General features: G+C 42.3%; 2 protein-coding genes across 2 annotated transcripts in view; one reads left to right on the forward strand and one right to left on the reverse strand.

Moving 5' to 3' along the window:
* POLR2B (RNA polymerase II subunit B) overlaps nt 1-8,105 on the forward strand; it is a 42,290-nt gene extending 34,185 nt beyond the window's left edge. Inside the window, exons 18-25 of the mRNA XM_066386505.1 lie at nt 879-973; nt 2,017-2,267; nt 2,347-2,436; nt 2,951-3,058; nt 4,138-4,251; nt 4,916-5,076; nt 7,170-7,365; nt 7,858-8,105. Coding sequence (XP_066242602.1) covers nt 879-973; nt 2,017-2,267; nt 2,347-2,436; nt 2,951-3,058; nt 4,138-4,251; nt 4,916-5,076; nt 7,170-7,365; nt 7,858-7,947 — 1,105 coding nt within the window. The 3' untranslated portion in view covers nt 7,948-8,105. The remainder of the gene's footprint in view (nt 1-878; nt 974-2,016; nt 2,268-2,346; nt 2,437-2,950; nt 3,059-4,137; nt 4,252-4,915; nt 5,077-7,169; nt 7,366-7,857) is intronic.
* The window catches only part of IGFBP7 (insulin like growth factor binding protein 7), a 92,939-nt gene continuing 77,746 nt past the window's right edge, over nt 8,028-23,220 (reverse strand). Inside the window, exons 2-5 of the mRNA XM_066386507.1 lie at nt 16,312-16,421; nt 10,059-10,175; nt 9,336-9,462; nt 8,028-8,285 (exon numbers count right to left, since the gene is read on the reverse strand). Of these exons, the coding sequence (XP_066242604.1) occupies nt 8,266-8,285; nt 9,336-9,462; nt 10,059-10,175; nt 16,312-16,421 (374 nt within the window). The 3' untranslated portion in view covers nt 8,028-8,265. The remainder of the gene's footprint in view (nt 8,286-9,335; nt 9,463-10,058; nt 10,176-16,311; nt 16,422-23,220) is intronic.

The following is a 23,220-nucleotide window of genomic DNA, read 5'->3' on the forward strand; positions in this document are numbered from 1 at the left end:
CATTTTGATAGTTTGGAAGGTCAGGCTGGGAGAAATTTGGATCTGACCGCAGAGAAGTTTTTCTGTGGAGACATTTGTTTGCCCTCATTCCTGAAGCTTTGTGGCCGTCCTGCACGTGCAGTTGTGTGGGTGCCGTGTGGAGTGTGGGGAAATCAGTGCCTGGCTGCAGGAAGCAGAGCGCCTGGCTGGTGGCCATGCTCAGCTGCAGGCACTGCTTCCTATATCTCAGGGTTTCCAGATGCTAATCTTTTTAGCCCCCCATTTGTTTGTAAGCAAATGCATGTTTGCATTTAGATAACATAGAAACATATAATCTTAAATAAATAAGTCATAATAGGACCCAAGAATAATTGTTAAGTTATAATGTGTTTTCTTTTCGATCTTCTGTTACTATTCTTTTATTAACAATTTCAAATCCACGGCATATGAAGACTAGTTAAAACACTGGGAATTTAGAAGAGGATGGATATTTTTTTTGTGGAGTTTCAGAGGATAGCACTAGGACCAGAGGGTGGATGTTGTAGCTTAATATATCACAAACTTCTCACTTGAACTATTGGAACAGATCCTGGGTGACTGTTTATGAAGGTAATTTGGAAGGATTCTTATTTTAGGCAGGAGGTTGGGTCAGTGACATTGGGTCCTTTCTGTTCTTATATATAAGTTCAGCTTTGTTGATGTTATGGGTCAAATGGTACATGTGTGGCCCATGTAATAGCATTTAGGACTTAAGTTTGACCCTTAATACAGTTAACTCTTACCCTAGATTCATGGTTTAAATTATTTCCCAAATATCAATTAAGTAAAAATTATTGATGTGTCCTAAACACTATTATTAGAGAAAAAGAGAAGTTACCTTCAGAACCATGTGTTTTTAGGTCTGTTTTCTATCGATCATACAAGGAACAGGAGTCTAAAAAAGGATTTGATCAAGAAGAAGTTTTTGAGAAGCCTACACGTGAAACATGCCAGGGTAAGTGATACTGACATTAAAATAATGGAACTCAAAGGTAACTTACCATGGTTTTGCTAATTAATTTTTTTAGGTTTTGTCCTCCCCCCCTTTGATTTTTTTGCCATGTGAGAGTATGTTTTTATGTCATTTTGTAGCTCATATTTAAGAGAATATGTGTTTGCTAAAAGTTTTTGTACCTAGGAGTAGGCTTGGTATGAGTTCTATCCTGGTAGATCCTGCTTTGAGGAGGGTATTTGGAGTCAGAGCGGTCAGATAATTTCATGGGACACCTCAGATTCATTTTCACTTGTACTGTGTGTGTCTTGTTCTTCAGTTTATTATTTGTTTGGGAACTCCCTCCACTTTTCACACTGTGGTATGACCATAATATTTGCCTAGTTATAGTATTTGTGTACATTTAACAAATAAATGAGAGAATATCTAGCATTTTTTGTCTCTTCTAAAAAACTCAAACTTATTTCTGGTTATTTTCACAGACACTTAAAAAATATGCATACGGTAGTATGGATGGAAAGTCCAGGGAAATGGGGTGTCTCGGCTTCAGTTTTGACTTCTGATAGCATAGCGTGAAGTAGGATGTGTTTTGTTTCCCTAGACATCTTCATATTACTCCATTTTCTGGGTGGTTCTATGTAGTAGTAAATTGATGTCCAGTGGAGTTAAGATTACAAAGATAAAATTCATAATTTTCATGGCAGGATGTGTATAGAGAGCCTAGATATTTTCTCATGTAATATAGAGATCAGAAGATGGCAACACACTTAGCCAGAGTCACCCAGCAGGTGGAGAATCTGATTTGCCAGTGCTCAGTCCAGTGCTTTATACAGCATTCAGAATAGTTTGTAATATTTGGAATAAGAGTATTATGTTATTACTACACATATGGTCCTGGTGTTTTAGAGATTCCTGTGGACTTCTCTGACTTGGAATTGATTTATATATTTGGTTTTTAATCTTTGTGAGGGGTTCTAGGTGACATTTTAAATACTTGTCTGTGTGGTAGAACCATTTTAGAAAATTCCACGTGTGTTTCCTCACAGGTATGAGGCATGCCATTTATGACAAGCTGGATGACGATGGTTTGATAGCTCCTGGGGTTCGTGTATCTGGAGATGATGTCATTATAGGCAAAACAGTCACCTTGCCTGAAAATGAAGATGAATTAGAGAGCACCAACAGACGCTACACCAAGAGAGATTGTAGCACTTTTCTCAGAACTAGTGAGACGGGCATTGTGGACCAGGTCATGCTAACTCTCAACCAGGAAGGGTATAAATTTTGTAAAATAAGGGTGAGTATAGCACGTCATATCTCTATTTATAGAAAGTACACCAGATTAACTTCACCAACCTATTTTTATGTGAATTCAGGTCCGCTCTGTTAGAATCCCACAGATTGGAGACAAATTCGCCAGCCGACATGGTCAGAAGGGTACTTGTGGTATCCAGTACAGACAAGAGGTAGGTATTTTTTTTATCCTCCTCACTCCTAACCCAGAGTTTTGTTGAACATTTTATTAAATGAAAGTTTGCCTTTTTTTTTTTTTTTTTTTTTTTGGTGGGGGACAGAGGGAGAGACACAGGAAGAGAGAGAGATTAGTTGTTCATTGATTGCTTCTCATGTGTGCCTTGGTAATGGAGAGGGTGTGCAGGGCGTGGCTCAAGCCAAGGCAGTGACCCCTTGCTCAAGCCAGCAACCCTGCGCTCAAGTTGGCGAATTTCAAACCTGAGACCTCAGTGTCCCACCCAGGTTGACGCTCTATTTACTGTGCCACCGCTGGTCTGGCTAAAATTTACTTTAACTTAGAGCCCAAAGGTGGTAAAGGCTTGACTTTTACTTTTAGTGTTGAATAAGTATATGAACATACTGTATTGAACAGAATTTAGGACGTAGAAAAATTCATGAGGGGGGGGGGGTCAGTTCTACTTCCATAGCATAAGAGATTTAAGTTTATTTCTAAAAATTGCTTTATAGGATATGCCTTTCACCTGTGAGGGCATCACCCCTGATATCATCATAAATCCCCATGCCATCCCCTCTCGTATGACTATTGGTCACTTGATCGAATGTCTTCAAGGAAAGGTAAAAGATTTTCTTTAACACCATGGGTTCCAAAGTGATGTTCCTTCCAAAATGATGATAGGTTATTTCTCTCATATTTGAGCTAGGGTACTTTGGAAAAGGCTAGTATGATACTTATTTTCCTCCTTTTAAATTGGTTATGATTATGCATATATTTATATATATATTTATTTTTAAAGAGAGGGACAGATAGAGACAGACAGGAAGGGAGAGATAAGAAGCATCAATTCTTTGTTGCAGCTTTTTAAGAAGTTGTTCATTGATTGCTTTTTCATAAGTGCCTTTAAGGGGGGGGTCCAGCAGAGCGAGTGATTCCTTGTTCAAGCTAGCGACCTTGGGCTCAATCCAGTGACCTTGGGTTTCAAGCCAGCAATCATGGGGTCATGTCTGTGATCCCACACTCAAGCCAGTGACCCCGTGCTCCAGCTGGTGAGCCTGCACTCAAACCAGCAACCTTGAGGTTTTGAACCTGGGTCCTCCTCGTCCCACTCTGACGCTCTATGCACTGAGCCACTGCCTGGTCTCAGGCTAAGTCAGAATTTTTATAACATTTACTACATCCAACTTATACATATATATCTTGATTATCCTTTTGACTAGTTCTTTTCTATGAGGAGTTAATTCTTTGGTGGTTAGTTCATTGTGAAGTTAATTTTATAGGCATATTATTAGCTGTGTGTGCATCTTTAAATGGAGGTTTTCTGTTTTTAAGTATCTTGTTAAGGTAGAATGGCTGCAGCCTAACAAATGGATGACTTGGTTTTAGGTCATTAAAGTGTTTTTTTCCTTTGAGCCATAGGTAGTATTTGGGAGTCTCTCTTTTTTTTTTTTTGGAACTTCCCATGGTAGCTTTGTATTGGAAGGGTTATCGTTGATTTTTTATATTTCAGTTAAATTAGTTATAAATACTGTGTTAATAAAATGAACCTTATGATATCATAGCTTTCCATAACAGATTTTTTAAGTTCAGAATTTTTCCTTTTCTAGAAAGCATTTTTTTTAAGTGAATATGTTTTTGATACAGATTTCTAAGGGGAGATAGAAGGAGGCAGCCTTTTAAAGACTACTGTTTTTTAAAGGTTTCAGCTAACAAGGGTGAAATTGGTGATGCCACTCCGTTTAATGATGCTGTTAATGTGCAGAAGATTTCTAACCTTTTATATGATTATGGCTACCATCTCAGAGGAAATGAGGTATGTTTGCTCTTACATTTACTAATGTTGCTTACATTTGTTACATGTATTTTTTTTATACATGTGTAGTTTCATTCTTAAATAATTAAACCTTTTATTAAAGTGTAACGCACAAGTGTTTTTCAACTGCTGGTCTGGGGACCAGTCTGCTAGATATTTTGTGCCAGTCTATAAAAGATTTAGTCACTCTGATGTTATATGAAGATTATAGACCCAGTGATCTTGTTGAATTTACTTATGCTTACTTAGGGTGATTTCTGCCTTAGCAGTTGCCAAAATAATTCTTCTATTTTCACTGGTCCCCAAGTGTAAAAAGATTGAAAGCTACTGGTATAACATATATTGCAAATATGTGCACAAGTGATAAATGTATAACTTGGTGAATTTTCCCAAAGTAAATATACCTGAGTGACTGGCCTCCAGATCCTAAAATAATTAAGTTACTAGTACTATTTATTTTCCTAGGTATCCTGTGATGTGTCCCCCTCCAGTAACTACCTCCCCCCCTCCAAGATAACTACTCTCTAACAGTAATTCTAATAACTCTAACAGTATTGGTTAGTTTTGTCTTTTGATTTTTATATAAATGGAATTGTATATTATATGTACATAAATTCTTTGAACTTGTTTAATATTTTTAAGTCTGTGCTTTAAAATGTTTCAGGTCCTATACAATGGGTTCACTGGTAGAAAAATCACATCACAAATTTTCATTGGCCCCACTTATTACCAGCGTTTGAAGCATATGGTGGATGATAAAATTCATTCTCGTGCTAGGGGACCTATTCAGATCCTTAACAGACAACCGATGGAGGGTAGATCCCGGTAAGTGAGCTGCGTAATTATCATTGGTGTTATTAGCCTTTTTAACTGAAAAATTTCAAACACATACAGAAGTGTAGATAATGGTACAATAAAACCCCCATCCTTCTCACCACATTTCAGTAATTATTAATTATCAACTCATGGCTCCACTACCGACCAATGATTATTTTTAAGCATAGCCCAAACATATAACTTCTGTAAATATTTCTTTTATATATATGGAGAGAGAGAGAGACAGGGATAGACAGTGACAGATGGGAAGAGAGAGAGAGAGATGAGAAGCATCAATTCTTTGTTGCGGCTCCTCAGTCTCCTTAGTTGTTCATTGATTGCTTTCTCATATGTGCCTTGACCGGGGGCTCCCACTGAGCCAGTGACTCCTTGCTCAAGCCAGCAACCAAGGGGTTTTAAACCTGGGTCCTCAGCACCCCAGGCTGACACTCTAGCCACTGCACCACCACCTGGTCAGTAAGGATCAGGGTATAATAAAACTAATCATTTTTACTGCTTTATCATTGACATTCTTAAGTAAAACTGGCTTTTTTCCTTCCTTCACTCAGAAAATATGACGACTAGTAAAGTTTGGTTACGCTGCTTTGTGTTCAGGTTTCAGGAGTTTTATTCTGTTACTTTTGTGACCATCAGTGCAGATGTCAACAGAGTGAAAGGAGAAGATGTGTTCTTAGTATTACTATAAAAATACGGTATTTTGTTAAATATTTTAACACCATTTGGTTCAGAATATTTTTTTTTCCTCCTTAAAACCGTAGGTGTGTCTTATGGCCAGGTGTGTCTTATGGAGCGAAAAATACTATCGTTTTCATCCTTACAGGGTCCACAGACCACACGTTGAGACCTTTGCTTTAAAAGATTAAAACATTAAGAAACCACCATACACCTTCTTAATATCATTATTATGCAGTGTTCAAGTTCCCCTATCTATTGCATAATTTTAAATCAAGATACAATAAGGTACATGCTTTGCAGTTGATTGATATGTCTCTTAAGTTTTTTAACTCTGTAGGGTGCTAACATTTTTTCTTGCGATTTATTTGTTGAAGAAGCTGGCTTGTTTATCCTGGAGGGTTTCTCAGAGTCTGGATTTTGCCGTCTGGAGGGCATCCCTTTGCCGTCTGGATCGCTGCATTCTCGGGCTGTGTGCGCCTGTTTTTCCTGTAATTAGCTAGTTAGATCTGAGCCTTGATGAGAGGGTGGGGATTGTTATTTTCACAGTGATGCTTCTTCATAGGTGATATTATATACTTCCAATATCTGGTTGTCTTTTGATTTTAGCAGCTATTAATGATCCATACCCGAAGCCCTTTATTAAATAGGGATTGCAAATGATGAGATTCTAATTTTATTATACCTTTTTCATTTATTAGCTGGAATACCTTTATAGAAGAGAAACTTTGTTTCCTCAACTGGTTACCTGGTTACATAGTTCATATAGTAAAGGCAGCATAAATGCTTAATTCTTTCCTTTTATTTACCAGTTTGTGAATTGGTTGTCTAGCACCCTTCACAGTTGACCAATGATTTGTTTTCTGGTAATGACATTAGACACTTAAATGATTTCATGTTACTGTGTTAAAAATGTTCACGAAGCCATCACCGTACACCTGTTTGGCCACCTGAACAGTGTATTTTATTTCACTTCTGTGTGGGGGAACCTGTCATCATTCACTTGTTCTTTTCACTGCTTTCGCCAGCATGCATTGGTCATTTCAGGTGTGAGTGCCGGGGATACTCATTCTTAGAGAATCTGCTTTATTTAGATCAAAGTTTGTTATTAATCTGCTTTGAGTATAGAGTTGAATTCTAGTAAGTTAAACAATAGCATGAGACTCTTCTCTGTATTTCACTGTATTTTATGAGGAAAATTTTTTGCTATGTATGAGAATCTAATGTGTTGACGCTATTTGGGGATCTTCTAATGCAAATCAAATAGTTGGTAGACTTCTCTCCTTCACACCATGTGGAGAGAATGCTAGGTTATACAAGTCAGAGTCATTATTCTTTACCTTTGCCATTAGTCAAGGTGGTGTTGATATAGAAAGAACACAAAATAATCTGTGTTTTTCCTTTTCCAGTGATGGTGGCCTGCGTTTTGGAGAAATGGAACGAGACTGTCAGATTGCCCATGGGGCAGCCCAGTTTTTAAGGGAAAGATTGTTTGAGGCATCAGATCCATATCAGGTTCACGTTTGCAATCTCTGTGGAATAATGGCGATCGCTAACACCAGGACCCATACGTATGAATGCAGGGGCTGTCGGAATAAAACCCAGGTGTGTATAGTGCACTTTGGCAGTTGATACTTGTTAGGATACAGCCATGTTAGTCTGACCACCCAGGCAGGTTTAGTGTGATGAACAAATGGACATTTTCACAATTTTGAATACCATGCCTCTATAAGATTCTTAGTTTTAAATGAGAAAAAAAATCTGATTTTTCTAAAAATCAGTTTAAATTTTTCTGTGGTCATATCTCTAAGCTGTTGATCTTTTGGAAAAAGCCTTGTACAGGAATTTATAAAGTAAGTTTTTAAAAAACCTGTTACTTAAGAAGGGTGAATATAAATGATGTCTGGCAGAAAGGGTGAAACACCAAAGCCTATTAAAATAGCATAAGAATCACTGAAGGCCAAGTTAGTAGGATGAGTGCTATTGGCCTACTCATTTATTCATCATCTCCAGTACCAAGTCTTTACCTTTTTCTGGGATAGGGAAGTAGGCTCGTTTCAATACAACTTTACTAATGACTTTTTTTTTCCCTTTCAGATATCTTTGGTGCGAATGCCTTATGCGTGCAAACTGTTGTTTCAGGAGCTTATGTCTATGAGTATTGCGCCTCGAATGATGAGTGTTTAGCTCTTTTGAAAGATTCTTCACAAGATACTTGTAAATGTCTTTTGTTTTTATGATATGGCTTTAAAAAACAACAAATAACATGAGAAAAAGCATTTTATTTGGTTGATGATATGCATGCTTTTCTTCTGTAAATAGAAAATAAATTTTTGTAGATAGTCTTGATGTGTTATCTTTATTTTGTATTTCACTGTGTGAAACCAGTGACTATAACTAAGGTGTTAGTGGACTGGATGAAGAGAGACTGGTTATTAGGCAAGAACAGGGGTAGTAGTTATCCGTGACTACTTTTAACTATGCAGACTAATACGTTCTTCAGGTTTATAGTTTGGCACCTTCACCTGTTCAAAAAAAGGATAAAAATTAGTTACGTACAAGTATGTGGTTAACTTTCTAATGTCTAGGTTGTTTAGTGTTTCCAAATAAATGCTGTTAAAATGTGGAGATAAGGGAAATGTAATGGTGGAGTGCTCTTTGGAATCGGAGCTACATGAATTTAGATGTGGAAGGCGATTTCGGCGTGCTGGTCTATGTGTAAGAGATGGGCCTTTTTACAGAACTGCAGAGCACATCTCACAGACAAGCAAGCTGAAAGCCAGAGAGGCTAAGGAACTGTGCGCTGCCACCCCGCTCTCATTCAGAATCTAAAGTGGAATTAACCATGGCAGCGCTGCGGCTCCAGCACGCGACTCTTAGCTGCAGCTTTGTTTGCTTCCTCCCCAGCTTTGCACATCTTGGCTGAAGAGAATCTGATCAAACGCTTTCCTTGACATTTTTTCCTTTCATACCGTAGCTTAGTGACCCACCCAGAGGAGTGGTTTGACAAATGCTGACAGTAAATTTTGTTCTTATTTTTGGCTTAAGGGAACGCCGATCCAGACATCATTCTAACAACTAGATAAATGTAAAGTAGCATTATTCTGACACTACCAGGATGGGTTCTTAAGAGGCAGCTTTTGACAACAGAGTGGATAGAGGCAGAATAGAGTTGAGTACTTGCCAGAATACTCTCCTTTCTGGCTTTTTCTTATAAAAGCTCAAAGTGAAGGACCTGCAATTGTTCCTTTTAAAAAGAAACGTAATAGTCACAACACTAAGGAAAAATGTCATGTAGCTAGATACAAAGTTAGGGGAAATATAAGCCATTCCAGTCATGCTTGAGCTTTTGTCTCTGATGTATAAACATGTAGGTCAGAATAATAGCATTCCATCAAGCCTCCGAATGCACTTCGGGAGCCTGTGCTCTACATTTTGATGACATACTAATGCCCTTGTGGATTCCGAACATTACAGAATTTCATTAAGAGCTATGTTTGATACCTACTTGGTTCTGTTCTTTATGAAGAAAAAGCACTAGTCATTTTTAAGCGGTTGTGAGATTTATTACCTACCTTTATTCACTGGTATTTCACGTAAGCTATCAACTACTGTGATCTTGGCTGATGCTGAAGCCTGTCCTTGGGAGTTGGACGCATGGCACTCGTATTCTCCCGCGTCCTCCCGACTGAGAGGCGACAACTGCGAAGCAAACAGGATCTTTAGTGTCCCTGTGATATGGCGGTCCTTTTCTAATGGTTTCAATTAAGTTATTTCCTAAGTTTCCTAAGATGACCAGGGAACTCACAGCAAAGATACTGCTAGAGACAGTGCCAGTTCTATGCTGGGAGAATTATACAGCTACCATATTTGGTCTGCTAGAAGATTCATACCCTGAGGAAATGTTACAACTTTGGGTCACATTGCTGAGCTTAAAAACTGGAGAGGTACATACACCGGTTTGAGGAGGACCTTGCTAAGGGTTTATGATCCATGAGTATCCACACTGCCAAAGGTCAAGTAAAAGAAAAACAATAATTGATCAAAGTAATTAATGCTTGGGTTATTTAGTTGCTTGTGAGAATTTTGCTTTGAGCTCTTAGAAAAAAAATTAGTTCTTGTGTATTTGTCGGTCATTTCCAAAACACCCAATACACCGCAGCTCTTTTTCCCAGTTCCCTCCGAAAGTGGAGCGGCAGCTCCGGGGGCCGTCCAGCCTGGCAGCACGTCCGGCTTCTCTGCCCGGCCTTCTGCGCCACATCCGCACAATGAGACCCTGGCCCGCCCCTGGGACTCACCAGCACCCAGCCCGTTACTTCATGCTTCTCTGGGCCACCTCGGGTCTGAATGGCCAGGTTGTCCCGGTCTCCAGGCAAGAGTTCTATCTTATGAAATCCATTACTGTCCCTTTTTACCTGCAAGAAAAGAGGAAGTAGTCTCTGCGTTCTCGGCACTGAGTCAGCAACTCAGAACTGGCCACATTTTTATAATTGTACAAGGGGTACATCAGACTTTTTAATTGGATTAAAACTAGCAATTTTTATATCACTCTTAACTGAATATTTACATAAATATACATCCTCTTATTTCTGCCTGTCAGTTTCCCTCTAAGCTTATGTATTTTAAATTAGTGTATATTTCTGCATGCTTGGGAATATACCTCATTCTCTCCTGCCACTGGCTACCCTCATTCACTCATACCCTTGTAAATTGTGCTTCAGTGCTGGGCATTTTCTTTTTTTTCTTAAGATTTTTATTCATTTCAGAGAGGGGGGAGAGAGAGAAAGAGAAAAGAGGGAGGAGCAAGAAGCATCAATTCCCATATGTGCCTTGACCAGGCAAGCCTGGTGTTTTGAACTGGTGATCATAGCGTTCCAGGTCGATGGCCCATCTACTGCGCCACCACAGGTCAAGCTTTCTATTTTTTTAATTTAGAGAGAGAAAGTGGGAGGGAGAGAGTGAGAAGCATCAACTTACAGTTGCTTAACTAGTTGTTCATTGATTGCTTCTCATAAGCACTGACTTGGGGGCTCAGGCTATGCCGGTGACCCCTTGCTCAGGCCAGTGACCCTGGGCTCAAGCCAGCGACCTTGTGCTCCATCCAGTGCATCTGTGCTCAAGCCGGCGATCTTGGGGCTTTGAACAGGGGCCCTAAGTGTCCTAGGTTGATGCTCTACCTACTTGAATTACCACTGGTCAGGCAATGCTGGGCATTTTCTTGCTTGCCAAGACATACTTGACTGCCACACTGTGCCACCCAGTGCAAGTAGGCTTGATGCTTGGGATCCTGTGTAGGAGCCCAGTCCAGCGGTTCTTTCTGCAACAGCCTCATCGTGAAAAATGTTGAGTCTAAAGCCAATACCCATCCTTTGTTCTGGGGGCTAAGGGTTCATCACTGAAGTCATGAGGACATAAGTGTCTGTCAAGTGCCTCTGTTCTCTTGACAAAACCTGCTGCCCATACCTGTGCATCTCATGATGAGATTCAGGATGGGTTAAGAAGAGCTTCAGTTTCCTTGGTTTGAGGCCAGTAGTGAACACTGTCCTAACTTTCCCTCTCATTTAAAAAGGCAAACTATGCTCATAGAAACTTCAGAAAATATACAAAAATTCACAGAAGAATAAAATTTACCTGTAACCCCTCCATACATAAACCTTTAGCATAAATTTCTAGAAGTGGGACTGAGTCACAGAATATGAATATTTTAAGGCTTATGATAATGACTTTTTTAAAAAAAATAAAAAGAGTACATGAAGCCATGTTTGTTTATTCCTGTAAAAGCAAAACTGATGATTATTGATATCACCTTTGTAACTAGAAAAAATTTACAATCTCAAACAGGTAGTTTCCTTTTCATTTTCTTTTATAATAAAGCAGATCTTGAATTAGAAGAGCCCAGATCGTAGTATGTACATTTCTGTGACCCTCCTAGAGCACTGCTGCCTAGCCAACAGGGAACCCTGCTCCCAGCACCCAGTGTTACTGAGCCTCTGTCTCCGCTTCAGACACACCCTTTATTTTCTCCGCTTCCTGTTGCCAGCGCTGGGACTCTGAAAACCGCGTAAGATCTAGGCCAATTCCTCCTCTATAAAAAGGTCTAACATTACTAATTTGGAATGCCTGTTTTTTTTCTTTCTAGGATTTCCCCACATTGTCACGATTAGTGAGAGAAAACCAGGTATCTTCGTGTTTTTCTCATATAAATGTTATAAAACAAAACAAATACACTCAATAAGCATCTTTTCCCTTCAGCTTCCCAAGTTACTGGCAGAAATGGTTTATGCTGGTGCTGACTTTTAAAGTTATTTTAAAGTGGTTTTTAATAATGGTGCAAATATTAATTTGATTCAGTGGCTGTAATAGGGTTTTGTGGGGGTTTTTTTCATAAAAGTAATAGGTCTTTGGCCTGTGTTTTTAAGTTCTGGATTCTTTAAGGGTTTTGTGTGTAACCAAAGCAGAAACACACTACAGCACAGAAATACTGAATCTTAGCAACTGAGCTGTTGCTCTTCAGATCACGTAGCTCTCAGTACAGAGTGTTCAGTACCAATTACCCTAACCCACTAGTGACAAGAACAGATTCTGTTCTTGTCAAGTATTCTGGTTGGAAAATAAATACTTACATTTAACGGAGCTCATATTTTTCTATATGGTAAAAAGTTAATACACCATGTAAAAAATATAGAAAGAAGTGCCAAGAATTTTTACGTGGCAAGTTTTTACATGGCAAACACCCCCTTACAAGTGTCAAGGGAGTTTTGTATTTTTTTTTTATAAATGTGTTTTCCAGGTGTTTTTTTTTTAACAAGATGAAGACTGAAAAAAGTGGCTTCTATGACAATTGTAGATAAATTCAATGGGCTGGAAGTGCCTCAAAGTGGGAACTTTAGAAATCTGTAGTATAGACACAACTGGGTAGTAGTCACTGCTCACGGTGAAGGACCAGTTAAGGAGAGTCAGAGACCGGGAAGGGATTTCAGCTCTCTCTGTATTGTAGCTGCAACAAGATCCTCTTAAATCTTGCTATTGCAGATAAGTAATTAATAAGATAAAGAAAAGTGCCATAAACTGCCGGGAGAACAGGGCAGCCACCTGCAAAACAATGAAACTTGACCATTATTCACACCCTGCACAAAAATACCTTACACCGTACACAAAAATTAACTCAAAATGGGGTAGAGACTTGACTGTAAGACCTAAAAGTGAAAGACGCCTAGACGAAAACATGGGTGGTAAGCTCCTTGACATAGGTCTTGGGGATGATTTTCAGGACTTGACATAGAAAGCAAAGATGACAAAAAGCAAAAATAAACAAGTGGGACTACATCAAACAAAAGCTTCTGCACAGCACAGGAAACCATCAGCAAAATGAAAAGACAACCTACTGAATGGGAGAATTTGCAAATCATATATCTGATCAAGAGTTAGTATGCAGAAATGTAAAGACCTCATCTAACTCAAGAGGAAAATAACAGTCATGTAATAACTCCTGGTCAGGAAAGCAGACCACTCGCCAGACTGTGGCAACCTTAAGGAGTGTTGCAGCTTGAGGTGTCTTGGAGAGAAGGCTGTCCCATTAGTTCCTGTGTGGCTAAGAACCCGTGAGCATGAAAGCCATGCCACCTCCAGTGAACTTCAGTTTAACCAGTGAGGATGCTACTACTCATTCTATCTGCAAAGCAGTCTATGCTTAAACTGGAACTGGACGTGTGAACTTATAAGTCTGTATTCTTAACAGTTTAGTTACAAGGACGGTGCAGAGAAAACAAATGTCCTGTTTATTTAAGTCATGACTTTTAAAGTGTTTTAACGTGGCCCATAGTAAGAAATGCATTTTGCATTGTGATGTGGAATACACAGAAGAAAAGTTGTTGTTTTTTCAGAGACAGACCAGGAACTGAGAGATGAGAAGCATCAATTATTAGTTTTTCGTTGCGCGTTGCAACACCTTAGTTGTTCATTGATTGCTTTCTCATATGTGCCTTGACCATGGGCCTTCAGCAAACCAAGTGACCCCTTGTTTGAGCCAGCGACCTTGGGTCCAAGCTGGTGAGCTTTGTTCAAACCACGTGAGCTTGCGCTCAAGCTGGCGACCTCAGGGTCTCAAACCTGGGTCCTCTGCATCCCAGTCTGACACTCTATCCACAGCGCCACTGCCTGGTCAGACAGAAGAAAAGTTTTAAGAAATGATACCCTTACTAAATGCAATGCCTTAAGATATTTTCTGTCCTATTTTTTATTTTTTAAAGAAAATGCTGGTTGTGACCCCTACATTATATTCAGAACTCACTGATGGGTCACGATCTGCAAGCGGAAAAAACTACTTTATGTCATGTGTATGGCGAATCCCATTATGAAGGTAGAGGGAGATCAGCAGAGCCTAGCAGCTGGGCTCTTGCTTGTGTCTGGCAAGTATGTATAAAAGCTCTTTCTCCTATCCCCACCAACTCTCCCCGAGCCCCAGCTGACAAGCCCTAGGGAAGCCAGTGGGATCTGCCCCATACAATCCCAGAAGCTTAAAGGGAGATTTATACTCCCCTGGTATGTCCCTACGTTAGGTGGGGTGGGGCAGAGAAAGGGCTGAAGAAATGATCCTCTGCCAGATTTGTCAGTAAGGTCACATGCCCTGGACACTCGGGTCACCCTGGCTTCTCACTGTGTAACCGCTAGAGCACTGCAACACAGCTTGTCTGGATATTCTCTGGGAATGCTGTTCTTCGGCCTCTCACCCCCCTGGACAAGCCAGGAGCCTCCAAATAAGCAGAGAGGAGCCTTAGCAAGTTTCACCGTAAAGGCTAGGAGGTACCAGCCCACTGGCTGCATTTTGGCTCTTCATTGCTCTCCTTTAAAATATAACTTATTGAGGTGAAATTTCACTGCTTCCTTTAACAGAAGTTTCAGCTGGAAAGGACAGTTCTAGTACAGCTGGTGCGGCCTCTGTCCACCTCCACGCCCAGGCATTTTCTGGAAAACTCCCGACTTCACTCCTATCCGAGGGCCCTTTGGGGGTAATGCAGCACTCTGGCCACATGGGGGCGCCAGAGGTTGGCAGGTAACCCAATCTGAAACCAAGCCGGTCCGTGGGAATTTTACAATGCGGTAGGAAGAGTGGAAATTTCTTCTGAGGTCATTAAGCTGTGGTAATACTGTGAACTTGTAGCTGTCAGTGACAATATCGCCTATACTGTGGAGGAAGCTTTCTGAGATAAAAGGAAAAAAAAAAAAAAGACCCATACACTGAGAGCAGAGTCGAGGGCTAAGAGCCTGGGCACGTAATCGGGATCCAGCTGCTCCTGAGGCTGGAATCACCACCAACTCCACCCCTACCCTCCTTTTCACTTTCATTTTTATTTTGTTTGCCTAAGCCAGCTTGAAGTGAATTTCTACAGCTTGCAACAAAGAGACTTCTTGTGCCAAAACCCCTCCCAGAGTTCTAGAAGTAGCCCCTTTGGTCAGACACCAAGCAAACAAAATTATCAAGAGACTGCCACCCATCTCAGAGCTTGAGGGAGAAGTACACCTGCCATAGAAGTGTCTGGTTATGCCTTTTTACTTAAATAGGTTTCCTTTTTGTTCTCATGAGTCTGGTGGTATTTACTCAAAAGGACTGTTGTGACACTTAAACGAGTCAAAATGTATTAAAAGGGAAATATAAAATAAGGTACAATACAATCGTTAAGTATTATTTGACCTGGAAAATGTCTTCCCTCCTACAGACCTTCTGAGACTATGCTGTCCTTTAAATCTGAAGATAGTTATACAAGACAATGCGACTTGAAGGGACACATTTCCAGGAACAGTAGCTAACAAACAGTGCTATGTATCTGACAACAAGCCAAGTGATGTCATCTTTACAAGAATTAGACGCTACTCTCATCATACAGAGGAGGAAAGTCGGGCTTAGAGCAGTGGTTCTTAATCTAGCCCCCCTTCCCGGGACATTGGGCATTGTTTGGAGACATGTTTGACTGTCACACTGGGGGATGGGTGCTTCTGACATCTTGCGGGTAGAGGCAATGAATGCTGCTAAATATCTTACAAGGCACAGGGCGGCTCCCACAATGAAGAATTATCTGCCTCAAAATGTCAACAATGCTGAGGCTAAGAAACCCTGGCTCAGAGAGGACCCAGCCAACCGGGCGGAGGAACTCACAGTCTTAACCACTGTTCTTAACTCACATTCTTAACTCTCCATGGGGACACACACGCCCATGCACCCACATGCTCACACACTAAAGCACATGCATGCTCTCATATGCACACACGTGCACACACTCAAGAGGGTGGGTCCGGGTGCTCAGCATTATAGTTTTCCAGTTCTTAAGGCTCCCTGCCCCAGCACTACTAATAAAAGCAGAGCAGGGACTATTTTGGAGGTCAGTAAAATCCTTGGCTAGATCCGGGAGGTATCTGGAAGATGGCCAGACGGCTTCCCCTTTGAGGAGCAGCGGGCGGGGGGACAGGCTGGGGCTCCTAGGTTATGTTCACCCTTGTGCCATGACAGAGCAGCCTGCTCGTCTAGGATGTCTTCCTGGAACCTGTGCCACTGACCTTGTTCCAGATGAGGACGGGGGTTGGGATCCCGATGACCTCACAGCTCAAGTACACCTTGGCACCAGTGACATTCCAGATGTCCTTAGGGGGGGTCACAATGGAAGGACCTACAAGAGAGGGCACAAAGCCAAGCCTATTTTTAAAACAGTCTAACATCAGTCAGCATGCGAAGAAGCAAATACTTGATTACATTAATGAGGCTGTCCCCTTTGTGAATTATCTGAAGCAAATTTCAAAGACTGGACTGGCTTCCTCCTGCCGCCAGCGTGATTTTAAGCTATGCTTTGAGAATGCATACATCTTGACAAAAACAAAAATGATCAGGAAAAAAATTCATTGTTTATAAGATTTTCTTCTCTCTCAAATCATGCTTAAATGAGTCTGAATCGACCAGCTGTTTTCCATTATCTGTGTCTTTCCAATTAATATAGTGAAAATTTAGTTCCAAAATGTTTCATGTGTTTCTTTTTTGTTTACCAGTATTTTTATTGTTTGGGGGCAGCAACATACAACCATGCCTTGGGTAACGAGGAAAAGAAAATCAAAGAAATATCTGAAAATGTGCCAAGCGCCCATAAATGATGGTAGTCCCTGTGTGAAGAAGCTCAGGATCCGAGGTGACGCGTCCGTGGTGATACGGCAGGGGTGGGAGCTCTCATCAGAGAGTGGCACGAAGTGCTGTGTCCCTGGGAGACTGGACGGAGACACTCTGAACAGAAGTGGTCTGGGTGTCCAGGAAGACGGTGGAAGGGTCTTCCTTTCCAGCACATGTCCGGGAGGCAGAGGGTAAAAGAAGCAGGGACAGGTCAACTGTGTGTGACCAGGGCCCCCAGGGAAAGGGCCCCTCCCCAGGACTCTCAGTGTCCAGCTCCCAGGCAGCGGGCGCTGGCAAGTGGGAGCCCCTGTCAAAGCACTGTCTGAACCAGAGTCACCGGTATGGGGCCCCCCATGGAGAGCCCAGGGGGACACCTCCCTATTCCTGCTATCCTGGAACACAAGCCCAGGCCTTCTCTATCATATCCCCTCCAGGAAGAGGGCCCTCAGCACCAGCATCAGTGGTAAGCGCCCTTTTTGTTACCAGAGGTCCTGGGCTTGGCGAACTATGGCCTGTGGGCCCCATCTGGCCTGCCACTTGTTTCTGCATGGCTTGTAAGCGGTCCTTGTCTTTTTAAGTGGTTGGAAAAAAATTAAAATGAGTATCTCATAATGTGAAAATTTTAAGAAATTCATATTTCAGTGTCTATAAAATAAAATTTTATTGGAACACAGCCTGCCCAGAGTGGAGCAGTTGTGGCCAAGACAGCAGGCCTAAAATATTTACTATTCGGCTCTACGCAGAAATGCTGATCCCTGCCCTAATCAAATGAGGGACAACCAATACTTAGTTAAGACATTGTGGGGGAGTCTCAGGACTCGAATGCTTTACACTTTACCCGGAGCAGGTGCAAGCAAACCCACGGATGATTTCCAGTCCAGCTCTGAGACGCAACAGCTTTGAAACCGACAGATACTGCAAGATCTGTGCTGCTCACTGCTCTTTCCTGCTGCAGTGCCAGCTCCCCGAGATCCTCAGCAAACAGGCGCACCTACTTTCTAACAGGTGGAAATTAGAATTTCACTTCTGCTAATTCTGAGTGCTAGGTTTCAGGCATCCGGGGCCTTCGCAGAGACCAGGGGCAGTCCACAGAAGAGCGGAGTGGAGCCGGGAGCCCGGGCCCCCCGCTGTGACGGTACATTAGGCTAGAACCAAACCTGCCTGTCCTCAGGCCCGGTGCTAAGCTTGAATGAGTGAGCTAGGAGTGCCCTCTGATCTCAGCTCTCTGCCGCCTTGGCCCTTCCCGCTAAATGTCTCACTGTAGGGCCATCTTGCATCAGAGTCCTGGGAAAGGGACAACCTCCCCTCTAGGCCTGGAAAGTTTTCTGGCACAGTCAGCATTCAAGGGACACAAAGTCTCCCCTTTTGCAACAGGCTATTTCCAGCACACCATTAATTTCTTGAAACAGAAAGGAAATGATCCCAGCATGTAAGATTTTTCCCACTCATCTTAAAGTATTAGAAGCTGATTTTTTTTAAATCCCTGGGGCATTTTTATTTTTTTCCCCCTTTGCAAGAATGTGCAAAACAATCAAAATTTTGAAAGCTCTAAATCTATTTCATGCTTCCTTCCCTCTACTCCACAGACCTAAAGAGGAAGCCTCGGCCCTGGCCAATTGGCTCAGTGGTAGAGCATCGGCCTGGCGTGCGGGGGACCTGGGTTTGATTCCCGGCCAGGGCACATAGGAGAAGCGCCCATTTGCTTCTCCACCCCTCCCCCTCTCCTTCCTCTCTGTCTCTCTCTTCCCCTCCCGCAGCCAAGGCTCCATTGGAGCAAAGATGGCCCAGGCGCTGGAGATGGCTCCTTGGCCTCTGCCCCAGGCGCTAGAGTGGCTCTGGTCGCGGCAGAGCGACGCCCCGGAGGGGCAGAGCATCGCCCCCTGGTGGGCAGAGCATAGCCCCTGGTGGGCGTGCCGGGTGGATCCCGGTCGGGCGCATGCGGGAGTCTGTCTGTCTCTCCCCGTTTCCAGCTTCAGAAAAATACAAAAAAAAAAAAAAAAAAAAAAAAAAAAAAGAAGCCTCTAGACCTACTCCTAATTTAGAGTTCTCTTTCCCCCTATTGCCAACTTCTATTATGAATCTACCTTTGCCACTCAGCTTAGGGTATCCCAAGGTTCTCTTTACCATGCCACAGTCGCAGAGCTCCAGGGAAAAGCACCCTGGTCTCATCTCTCCAGGCAGAGGAGAACAGAAGCTCCATATCCACGCATGCTGCAGATGGCTTTTCCAGTCTACCTGAATCATTACCAGCTAGAAGCAGCGGTCATTGGGACTTGGACATGAGCTGCAAAGTATAGAATGGTGACAACAATTCCAGTGCCATGCGGACTTTTCTTGGATGTGGACTTTTCCTGGACTCCTGCTCCCTGTGACAGCTCCTAACAGACTGAACTGTGGTTGGGTTGCATTTTTCAGGGATTTGGCATGGTGATGGGGCCAACTTGGACTTGGTGAACATATTAAGGACACTACTCTTTTATGGATTCTTTCTGTATTGGCTAAGAGTTTGCTTAAAGGCTTTTAATCACTGTAAAAAAAAATAGAAGACTGGATAAAGAAGATGGGGCACATATACACCATGGTATACTAGTCAGCTAGAAGAAATGATGACATTGGATCACTTACAGCAGAATGGTGGAATCTTGATAACATTATGTGGAGTGAAATAAGTGAATCAGAAAAAAAACAAGAACTGCAGGATTCCATACATTGGTGGGACATAAAAGCGAGACTAAGAGACATGGACAGGAGTGTGGTGGTTACGGGGTGGAGGGGGAGGGAAGGAGGGAGAGGGGGAGGGGGAGGGGTACAAAGAAAACTGGATAGAGGGTGACGGAGGACTATCTCTCTTTGGGTGATAGGTATGCAACAGAACTAAATGACATGATAACCTGGAAATGTTTTCTTTGAATATATGTACCCTGATTTATTGATGTCACCCCATTAAAATAAAAATTTATTTATATATATAAAAAAGCATAACTCAGATTAAAAACAAAAGGGACACAGGGGTGGGGGTGAGGGAGTAATATTCAGTGGGACACTTGAATCCATGTAAACACAATAAATTAAAGATTAATAAAAATTAAAAAAAAAAAAAAGGAAGCCTCTATCTTGGCCAGGGGTCTTGGCTTTTCTGTTGCCAACGCGGTTGTGGTGAGCACGGTGGTGCTGTGTCTGTGTGTGTTTCTGGCTCTGACTCCAGTGCTTCCTAGTCAGACTGCACCAACACAGGACCTGCATAGGGCTGCGCTGGGCTGGGCTGGGCTCACCCCATCTCAGGCCTCCTCTAGGGCCCCGGGACAGAAAGGGCTTGGACACCGCAGAAACGGATCTGGCTGGACTTTGAACTACTTTCACTCACCTCTCTGAGGGCCCCCTTGCGGTTTTGTCCTCCTTCCCACACTCGGACTTAGCAGGATGACATCAAAGCTCAGGGACCTCAAGGGATTGTTCTGAGAAGAATACCCCAGTGTTCAGATATCTGGAGGGGCTCAGGAACAAAGCTGCCTTTCACGTTATCAAAACCACACAAGGAATGTTAAGGCGTTTCACTGTGAGTTCCGAGTGCCTTTGCCTTGCAACGGACCACTGAGTTTAACTTGCATCCATCTCCCTATTGGCAGAACAGGGAGCAGGGTCAGTCATCTTTGTCAAGGGCAGAATCGGAAGAATCCAGCCTGATTTTCTGTCAAGACATGCTATGGATTCTCCCCATGGCACAATTTAAAAACTAAGATAGTCTTAGTTTTAACTGAGTCCAGTTTATTGAGTGTTTCTTTTATGATTAGTGCTTTCTGTGTCCTGTTAAAGAAATTTTTGCCTAGTTCAAGTCCGTAAAGAACTCCAGTTTTGTTCTATAAGCTTTTTGGTTTCACCTTGTACATTTAGGTTTGTGGTGCACCTGGAATTAATTTTTGTATATACCATGAAGTAGAGGTCAAAGCTTACCCACTTTCCCCAAAGGACATCCCATCGTCTTGGTATCATTTATTGAAAGACCATCTTTTTTTTTCTTTTGAATTGTAACATGCCTTTTTTGGTAAATCCATTAACTGTACATATGTGAGTCTACCTCTGGCTTCTTTATTTTGTTCCACTGGTCTGTGTTGATCCTTGTAGCAATAATCTAGTATGATTTAGAATTAATTGTATTAAAACTGAATCACTGGCCCTGGCCAGTTGGCTCAACGGTAGAGCGTCGGCCTGGCGTGCAGGAGTCCTGGGTTCGATTCCCGGACAGGGCACACAGGAGAGGCGCCCATCTGCTTCTCCACCCCTCCCCCTCTCCTTCCTCTCTGTCTCTCTCTTCCCCTCCCGCAGCCGAGGCTCCATTGGAGCAAAGATGGCCCGGGCGCTGGGGATGGCTCTGTGGCCTCTGCCTCAGGCGCTAGAATGGCTCTGGATGCAACAGAGCGACGCCCCAGAGGGGCAGAACATAGCCGCCTGGTGGGCATGCCGGGTGGATCCCGGTCGGGCGCATGTGGGAGTCTGTCTGACTGCCTCCCCGTTTCCAGCTTCGAAAAAATGAAAAAAAAAACAAAACAAAAAACTGAATCACTGAATAGAGGACAGATCCATTATATCCATCTCCCTTCAATCCTTTCCTTATTTCAGGAAGCAGAACATTCAAAGAGGCACAAGAAACTCTTTTAAAACATTTGAACCCAGGAATACTTTCAATGAGAGCCATCACTGGAGGGTTCAAGATTAGGACAAATTATATGATACGTGGGTTACATTACATGTGGGTGGCATTGGTTAATACAGATGGATCGATTTAAATCTGGACTATTTTGACTTGGTTCTGATAAAGCTAAGAAAAGCAGTTTTCACAAAATACACAAATGTCACAAGGAGAAGACCCTAAAAGGCATTAATTTTGAATCTGATGAGCAATTCATTCAAGCTGGTTTCACATAAAGTTGCAGTCAAGAAAACAGAGTTACATTTAGGTCAGGGGTCTCAAACTCAACTCAGCATGTGGGCCGCAGAGCAAGATCACAGCCATTCGGTGGGCTGCACTAGGTCTACAAAAGGCAACTGTTACGCAACACTTTTCTCACTGCAGTTGAAAACAAAAAAAAATCAGTACAACAAGCACAATCGTACATGCAGTTTACTCAGTGTCACAAAACGACCAGAAACTGTAGTTCGCATCACAACTGCTGTTAACTAAGCTAATATCTAGCTAGGATGCTAGAGAAATGAAAAATACAAGTAGGCCCCTAGGCTTACTTAATTTTATCCAAAATATTTTGAACTTCGTGGATTAGTCAGCGGGCCGCACAAAATTGTTCGGCGGGCCGCATGCGGCCCGTGGGCTGCGAGTTTGAGACCCCTGATTTAGGTTAATGAGCTGCCTCAGTATTTGGATCACTCTAAAACATAAATGATTTTTGTCAATTCTGCTACCAGGGTATCCCTAGAACTCTACCAGATTTCCAAACAACAAGAATCTGAATTACTCACTGACTCTTGTTGAGTTGATGGGGTGGAGAGGACGAGGAGGGGCTATTAGGACCAGTTTTCTGCACAACGTTTACAAAAACCCTTGGCTATTTCAAATGTCCTTGAACAAATGCTAGATTCAATAGCATAATGAAAGGTTTCATAAACAATATCTAAACCGGAAAGTGCTAACTTTTGATATGCAGTCTCTTGCAAAAGAAAGTCAGGTCAGTGAATAATTAAACTAGTATTTAAGTGATCAACTGACCTCTTAATGTAGATGGAGGTGGAAGAATATGTAGGTTTCAGGTTTTTCCTGCTGACTTATCTCAGGACTGATACCTACAAAGGTCATCTACTTACTAAACTCTGCCTGGGTCTCTGCCACTCACTGGTCTGGAAATCGGACATTCCCTCAGAATATGAAGAGGAGATGAAGAAATTCTTGATAACGGCAGGAAACAGTAGTGTTACAGAAAGATGAGCGATGATTCATGGTGACAAAGAGTAAGGAAGGGACTTGACGACCCACAGAGACAGCAAGTGGACAAGGCTTGCATGGAAATGAAGGGACGGCGACAATCTTTTGGCCTACCAGGATGGCAGATCCAACAACGCCTCACTCCCCTTGCCCACTCTAAAGAACCATCGCCCCACATGTCCCATTGATAAGCAATTTCTCTGCACACAATCACAGCGAACTGCATGTCTATCATGCATCTCAATTCCTGAAGGTTCTGCTCTACTTCAGGAGAGGGCTCAGCAAAATGACTCTTTACCAAACAACTCCTAAAGCTTCCCACTCTGCCTTCCTTCCAAGAACACCAAAGCAGATCCAGAACTTACTTCTGTAATTAAGA

The sequence above is a fragment of the Saccopteryx leptura genome, chromosome 5 (assembly GCF_036850995.1).
Source record: "Saccopteryx leptura isolate mSacLep1 chromosome 5, mSacLep1_pri_phased_curated, whole genome shotgun sequence".
Classification (NCBI taxonomy): domain Eukaryota; kingdom Metazoa; phylum Chordata; class Mammalia; order Chiroptera; family Emballonuridae; genus Saccopteryx; species Saccopteryx leptura.